The following is an 8,459-nucleotide window of genomic DNA, read 5'->3' as shown; positions in this document are numbered from 1 at the left end:
TAGAACATTTAGGATCTTAGTATTTTGATTATAAAAATGCAAATAGCTTCTTTCCATAAATGCTATGTCATCCAATTTAAACTGAACTCTACTGCTATATAACTGTTCAAATTTTCTTCTTGTGCAAATCATGGAAATATTTACTGCATTTACTACATGTTAAAAAAACAAGAAGAATACAGCGGGCCATAAAACAGACTGGCCACAGCACAGGTAATATAATTGGAATTGGAATAAAATAAACCATTACCAGCAGGGGTACAAAGAAACCCCAAATACAGAAGAAAACATACCCCATGGAAGCATTTTGACAAAACTCCTCTCCTGCAACAATGTAAAAATCCATCTCCTGAACACCTAATTCTTCAAGGCACCAGACTGAGATAGCTTCCTTCTGTATTGCTTCAGAAAATGGCATGGACACAGCACAAAGCTGCGTTTGAGTTTTTTTTGTAGTCAGACCATTGCTTGAGTCATGCTCATAATGAAGCCATGCTTGGATCCATTTTTTAATAGTGCTGTCGCCAGTTCTATGGTGATTCTGATTTGGGAAAGCTGGTCCACAAGTTTGAAGAAATATCTGATGGGATAGTAGCCATCTTTCAGATTCTACATGTATCTGAAAATGCTCAGGATTACCAACCCCAGAATGATCGACAAAAGGCAGAAGCGAAAGGCTCAGAGGTGAGACAGAACACTTTCTCTCCTGCCAAGAACCAAGTGTTCTGGGAAAACCATCTCATTGCAGCGTTGCACAAACCAAGACTCATCCCCCTTCTTGTAACGAGTTAGGCTCAGTAAACCAAAGAAATATAAAAAAAAAAAAAAAAAACTAATTCCAAAGTTACTATATAAAGGTAGTGAAAAAGGAATTGAGGGACAACATTTCTTCACGTGAAGGAATACATCTACATGTTAGAGGGATATTGCATAAAGAAATAAGTCCTGATTTAAAGATTGGAATATCTTTAAGAAGGCCAGTTGTGTTTCTCACCAAGCCTAAAAAGCAGCATGCCTACTTAAACCGAACTCTTTGAGCAAGGAAAGCCTACTTGTCAAGTCCCCACTGCAATACAATCATAGCTCACTTCATATCTAGTGCAACAGAGTTGAATGTGACAGGTTTTTCATTGCTACAAGAGACCCTACGACCTCTCAACAATCTGAAGCACGCGAACATTACAGTTTCTCTTTCAAAATTTACCTAACACCTGCCTCCTCCCAGTTTCACAGATTTCATAGAAGTCTCAAAGGAGCTGACAGGATTATGAAGTGAGGATGTGGATTTTTAAACTCATCCATTCATGACAGAATAAACAAACCAACTCTAAAGAGAAAAAATGGGGACTCTACACTTGCTAGAATGAGAATTCCTACACTCCTTACAGATGACTGAAATGAATTTCCGTTTGTGAAGTTGGGTTTGACATTATTTTCATGACTTTAGATGACTTTGCATGCATATGACAAAGAAACATACAATGAAGATCCACATACCATTCAATTATAATGCGTTTAATCAGTCCCAAGTAAAAACTGTACCCTTCTTTTCCATTCACAGCAGTAGAATTGGTCACCTTTGTACCCATACTGCATACTAATGGTATGCCTGCGTTATAATCTCACTGGAGTTACATTTGTATTTTCAATAGGCTTGTATGAATCAGGAGTCTAATCTCTCCACTAAAACAGCTTCTTGATTACCACTCTGCCATACACCCCAATCAAGCCGGGCTGTTGCAGCTGAAGAGATCATCAACTCCTACAGCTGGGATAAACAGAGCCATCTTGTCAGCTACCTCAAATGAACAAAAGAGAGAAATCAGAGCCCTCTTTCTCAGAAGCTCAAAGCACTAACACAGAGGGACAGTTGGTAGCAGTCTGCCACAGCACACCAGCATGGGCCTGTGGCACCTCAGTAACAAGCATACCATCTCAAGAGCTCTGCAGACTATGGCAACAGAGCCACTCCAGCCAGCTTGCACATATCTGCTATCTGAGTGAGCTAGAGACACAGTTTTGTTCGTCCCAGAGATTTCCTCTCCAAGGAGTAGTCACCCAGGCTAGCAGTCAACACAGCAGCTTCATTCTACAAACTACACTACTTGTTTATTCTGCAGTCCATTTGGAGAGAGATGGCAAGAACAAGTGTAGGATTTATCTTGTAAAGCTGATGGCAACAGTCAGAGAATACTGAATGCAAAACTTGGCCGACCATTTCAGTCCACTGCAAACCATGCAACATACAACCATAAAAAGAAGCCTAGTCAGTGATATAACGTGAACTCTTGAAAACAGTAATCCCAAGCAAAACAGACATTCAGTAGCACTCATTTTCTCACTCCAAAAGATCATTATCATTTATCATTATCATTTGAGATAGCGGGGGATGAAAAAGACTCCAAAGCATTCACATCTTCTAGTGTCTACAGCAATCTATAGTTCTTTACTGGCCTTTGGCAAGCATATTTAAGAGGGGTTTTTGTTGGACTGAAATACAGATCATCTAACAGGTATGAAAAAATAATCTGACAAAAAAAATACTCACAAGAATTTGTCAAGAAAAATAAGACAAGTCACGAAAAATAAAGGAGTTGAGAAGAAAGGCTAAAAGAATAATGAAAAGGTAGTTTACTGAAAAGGGACAACATGATAAGGTGGTGTCTTGGTTTAACTGTTTAAGTCACAGAACTATAAATATATTTGAAGAAAATGAACTGAGAGACACGTGTAAAGAACACACGGCTCTACTATGACTGGTGGTGGTAAAGTTACATAGCATATTTAGGCACAAATCCAGAAAAAGCAATTGCCAGATCTCAGTTACAAAGCTCAAGAGCAGAGTAAGAGGCAACAACGTACTGAACAGAATGAACCAGGAACAATCAATACAACAGATCATCAAGACACAGGCAGCTTCCAACATTCTGATTAAAGGCTTAAAGACAAATAAAAAAAAAAAAAGGAGAGAAGCACATTGAGAAAGGGCCACAACATTTTTAGACACCTCTGCACTGATTTATTGCCTTAAAATGATTATATTCACACAGCATACTAGAAAAATCTTCAGTTGTGAAAACATCTGTAGTAACAAAATAAGCAATTTAACAAGAGAACAGTTTTAATTGAACTTGTAATGCTATAACAGGATGGAAAGCAGAGCAATAACAGTGAAGTGGCACAATCCTAGGCTGCAACAAATGAGAACAAGCCCAAAAGTACCAGCTCTAGATGCAAAAATAAAGGAAGAAATAACTACTTACCTTTTAAAGGCCTCTGGAAGGCAGGGATCTCCAGCAAGAGGTGCCCTTGCCTACACTGCCGACCCTTAAATGAGGTCTGGAAAGGAATGGATCCTGGCTCCACCCCTCTGCTCACTCAGGAACATTGCATGCACCTGAGCTCCCCCGGGTGAGCCCTGCCTTCCCACCAGGTGTTCAATCACTGCTTCAGGCCATGCCTTAGCATTTCTGCTGCAAAACTACATGGCAATACCAGCTGTACAAGATTAAAAGATCAGGCCCATGATTCTTTAAAGCAAGATTTTTCTCCATCCCCTCTTACAAGTAATAACAACTACCTCTCTTAGCTTCCATCAAGCCTTTTACAGATTCACCAAAGGCTTTTACATAGTTCAAAAGCTATCCTCATTTGGAAATAATTTTCTCCCTAGCACTAAAATGCCAAAACATGGTACCTCCACAGAAGTATTTGTCTCAACTTCAGCTTTAGACCTTGAAATCGTCTCTTCCACATTTAGCTTGGTTTTCAAGAGATCAGACCCAGGAAACCATGAGGGGAAAAAATACCATACAACCAACAAGGACTCACCTGCTTAGAGAGTGGACAGTGCAGGTTCTCCCTGAGGAGAGCTCAGAGAGCTCTTATCTTTCTGTTCTATGAGAGGCCAACGCAAAAAAACCCCCTTTCCTTCTGTCCTGCGTCTTTGCTGACTTTCTGATTTCTGATTCCAGCTATCTAGAATAGAGCAGGTCAGTAAGAATATTTCTCCAAGCTGCTCCAAAAGGTCTTCACAAACACCTCAGGCTAGCAGTTACTTTTAAAGTAATTGCTGTTCTATCACCTTTTTTTCTGGCAGTCAGTCTCAGGTGCTACTCAATCAACTTATATAACCAAGTCCAGCTGGGATCTTCTCAGTCATCACACGAAGGGGTACTTTTCCTCTACAGTTCATGTCTCCTTACCACAAATAGCTGTATAATAAGTAAAGAAAAAGTATGCACACTGCAATTCAACTATACCGAAAGCATAGAAAAAATCTTAACAATTTCAAAAGACTGGGACCCCACAAAAGCATTAAGTTTCTGGCACACCACAAATACTGATTTCAATCCCCAGTTAGGAAAAAGAGAGGAATTATGGTAATATATTCAGAGAGTTTCTTGAAATATAAATCCATGTTTTCTGATTGCATTAAGCCAGGAAACTCAGTATGATTTTATAAAAAGAAAAAAAGACATCGGGGATACTGACAAACTTTGTTTAGCATGTTTTTAAAAATAAATGTTATGGCATTATCTCTATTATTTCCTCAAACAGCAACAGAAAACATGTATTTTGCAAAATCCAGGTCTGTTAGTATGCCTTGGGAATGAGAAAGGTCAAACTGATCTGAACTGGTTTGATTGGTTCAGTCCCTCACCTGGCTGCCCAAAACTTGCAAGACAATAGCACTTAAAAACCACTTGCAACAGAACTGTCTTTACTTCAAAGCTATTTCAAAGTTTATTATAGTTCTTACAGGATCATCCATATAAGGGGAGGCAGAAACACTTATATTACTTAAGACCTGCGTGACTGGTGGATGGTTGTAGCACTTTAAAAAAAAAACTGTCCAATTTCTGTATTCCAACAGAAGAAACGAACCTGGTTGGGAACAGCTGAAACTGAATATGGTAGAGGTTGAAGACAGGAAAAAAAAAAGACAGAGAGCCAACAGCAAACAATATTATTTTCCTTCTATAATCACCTTTAACTTAAACTTTTAAGACTTGTGCTTGTGCCTTGACTACCACTTTGTAAGAAATCTAATTTTTTAAAATCTACATTTAAAAAAAAATGTTGTTAAAGGTTCTTAAAAAAAAAAAAAAAAACCCCAAAAAAACACTGCCATTAAAGCCTTCACCTCCAGCACATCTCCAGCAAAACAGCTGGGAAGCAGCAATACTCTGCAAAAGGCAAACCAACCCAAGGCAAACAGACGAGATTGTGAAGGCTGATACACAAAAGCTGCATCCAAACAATTTCTTCATGGAACATGGGCATTCAAACAACGATGATTAAAGAAATGATTAAAAAAAAACTGTAAAGGAGGAAAGTATTCATTTTTAAAGGAGATCACTAAATGTTTCATGAAAGAGGATCGGGCTAACTTGTTTATTCTGAAACAAGAGAAAAAGAAGGCCACAAATGAAGTCATAGCTCACTTGAGTTCTTACATTATAAGAATTTCTTACCGAGTTTCTCAGAACTCAGTGAATATGCACCTGTACTGACTCAGCCACTTCTACACCATCTACAGTCTGGTAGATATTTCTGTAAGAGGCAGAGAAACTCCCTGCTCATTCAGATATTGTATGCTGAAAACACAAATTTTATTAACTGGAACTTCTGAGTCACTGCATCCGTGTTAATATATTCTATAATTAAGAAGTCTTTCCCTCTAGAGAGCTCATTTATCTTCCATACTAATTCTGTAGGGTTACTAACCTGTACTAGCCATAAATGTCAGTGTCTCTTCACTCCTAGCCGTTCCTCCCCCAAGATCATATCTTTATCTGGTTTGTGAAAATCTACTAAGAAGTGGACAAGACGAAGTTTTAATCAAATGCAAGCAGTAACAACAGGTTTTATTCAAAACTTCCAGTAAAGAGGACCCACTAAGTTTGGAATAAAGGTACTTAAAGTTCTACAGCTTACGCGAATATAAAAGATCAAAGAGAAGAAAATAAACCAAGCAGTAAAAAAAATTAAAAATATATATATTTTTTAAAAGTTTGAAACAGACCCACATGGGGATTTTGAAGCCCTCCAAACAATTAACAGTTTCTAGATTTGGCAAAACAAGATTCTCTTACAAAATTAAAAGCCTATTTCTGTTACATACACTGTATAAAACTGCTCAATAGTTAAAGAGCACACTGTACAACTTTGTCTTGAAATACATAGAGCTGCAGCCTTCAAACTGCAGGAACTAATCATTTCGTCCTCTTCACAGGTGAAAGAATTAACCAGCTGCATAATTGCTCTGGGAGAAAAAGGAAGAGTCAAAGAAAAAGTCAGGATTAACAAGGTGAAGCCACTATAAAAATGAAATGCACAGCAAAACTCAGACCTCAGTTTAAACTAACCACCTATGTTTACAATATATTCTACATGTCAGTTGTCATCTTCTCTTCCCGCTCCCTCTTCCCCCCATTCAAATACTCCTAATTCCTTTACGGGTCTACGTCTAAAGGATTTCTAAACTTTCATAAACACCGTACATTTACCAGAAAACATACCTAACATTCTTACAGCAGTATGGTCAGGACACAATTTCCAAGATTATTACAAGTTATTGATATTAAAACTTCATGTCAGGTGTTCGGGTCGTTGTTTTTGGTTTGTTTGGTTTCTTTTTTGTCTTAAGAGGAAACTAACCATCAGTTTAAACAAATGATTTTAAAATACACTGCAGAAAGCCTGTTAAAAGCAGGTTTCACCAACATCAGCTCTTAGCCCAAAAGGACAACGCGGAGAAAAAAAATAAGAGAGTGCTGGATATCAAGAAGGAAGAGAATCTCAGAATGCCAACTACAGGAAACTCCTTTGTGAACTCGGTCCAACAGATAGTTGTTTTGGCTCAGTAGCCTCATTTATGATAAGGCCTGTAAATCAACTTTGCAATAGAACGATACTATGTAAACTAAAATACTTGATACCAACAGTATGACGTCAAAGGGCTTGTTTTCTGTTTTTCTTTGTTTTGTTGGTGGTTTTTTTTTTTTTTTCCCAAATCCAACAGTTGGTTGCAGAAGTAAATTATTTCCATGGCTCTTACTCAGCTGTTACAAGTTCAGGGGGGGAAAAAAAAAAGCTTGTGTCTGACTCATACGTCCTTCAAGTACATGCAAGGCTCAATTGTTTCCAAAATGCAGGAGCTTGGGACCTTAAGACACTGAAGAAATAGGATTATGAGGAGAGCCCATCTGAGTAAGTACTTTATCCAGCCACTGAAGAGGACCGTGAAGGTGTATCTCTATCCAGCATGGAGTGCTTGTTACATCTTGTCGATGGTATTCAGCTCCCCAACCCTGGAAACAGAATCATAAGCAGGGAAAATCATCTCATTTTATAATAGCAAATGTTTGAGAAGCACACTTGAATCTATTCCCTTCTTACTGAAATAATGTAGCATTCATAAGCAATTTTCAGCAGAATAGTGTCTGATTATTACCACATTTCAACCAACAAATCTTAAGTTAAAAAACACAGCATTTGTAGCAATTGTCATTTTGAGATCTCTTGGAATTGAACTCTAAGTTCTCAAAAGAGATGACTTCTGGAACGCAAGACTTCCCCACACTTCACTGCCAGTTATATCAAGTCCAATAAACCCTCTAAAGAGAAAGGTAATCAAGTCTTTGACATCGAGATCAAAAACAAGAAAAATGTTGATAAATAGATGAATAAATTAAAAACTGAGGTCACAGAGTGACACTGTGGAATTGGGGCTGAGGTATTTGCCTGGTAAGAACGAAAGCACCTTTTGCAGGATAGAAAGAATACGAACAGCAATATATCAGGAAATACCTCTTAGAATAAAGAAAGCATGATCACTCCCCAGCAGGGTATTTCCCAAGTTAAGGCAAGTTTCTGCCCAAGTCTGTAACACTTATTATCAAGGATACATGCAGACACTTAAACAGCATTCACGTGAACTGTTTTGTGTCTGTCCATATTAAACCCGATGAAGGAGTAGCTGGACTCCCAATAGGTGGCAGCAGCTATAAACACAGTGCAGCACAGCACTGCACATGCAGGAGTCATGCGCATCCATACAACGCTGCAGTACAACTATTGGGCTACATCCCACACCAACAATCTGCTCCATTTCAGGAACCCGTGCCCTAACACATCTGAAAGATTCTATTCTCTTCCCATACTAGAGGGCATTTCAGCATCGTATCAGCTTCATTTGTCTAGTTTCAAAGATGAGACTAGCCCTTTTACATCAGAATTTACATATATAACTTATTCATAGCCACATAACAAATCTTTACCTTACATAGAATAGAAAGGTACATGTGTTCATTGAAATAATTATTGCCACTCCTAATATGGGAGCTGCTGTTCAAAACAGACTCCCACAACAGCTACAGTGACTTACAAGCTGTACTATCTCACATCAAAAATACCAGCCAAGAATAAAGGCATAAAGTTCAGCTGGGAACCTT

At 38.3% G+C, this 8,459-nt stretch overlaps 1 protein-coding gene across 5 annotated transcripts in view; it reads right to left on the bottom strand.

Annotated features, from left to right (window-relative positions):
* Window positions 1-5,838: 5,838 nt before the first annotated feature.
* SMAD1 (SMAD family member 1) overlaps window positions 5,839-8,459 on the bottom strand; it is a 104,050-nt gene continuing 101,429 nt past the window's right edge. For all 5 annotated transcript variants that reach the window (XM_042870689.1, XM_042870688.1, XM_042870692.1 and 2 more), the window contains one exon: window positions 5,839-7,316. In XM_042870689.1, the coding sequence (XP_042726623.1) occupies window positions 7,173-7,316 (144 nt within the window). In that variant the 3' untranslated portion in view covers window positions 5,839-7,172. The remainder of the gene's footprint in view (window positions 7,317-8,459) is intronic.

The sequence above is a fragment of the Lagopus leucura genome, unplaced genomic scaffold, assembly GCF_019238085.1.
Source record: "Lagopus leucura isolate 7727_CA_CO unplaced genomic scaffold, USGS_WTPT01 Super-Scaffold_100004, whole genome shotgun sequence".
NCBI classification, from domain to species: Eukaryota; Metazoa; Chordata; class Aves; order Galliformes; family Phasianidae; genus Lagopus; species Lagopus leucura.
Note: the sequence above shows the minus strand (reverse complement) of the source record. Positions and strands in the feature narration are given on the sequence as shown.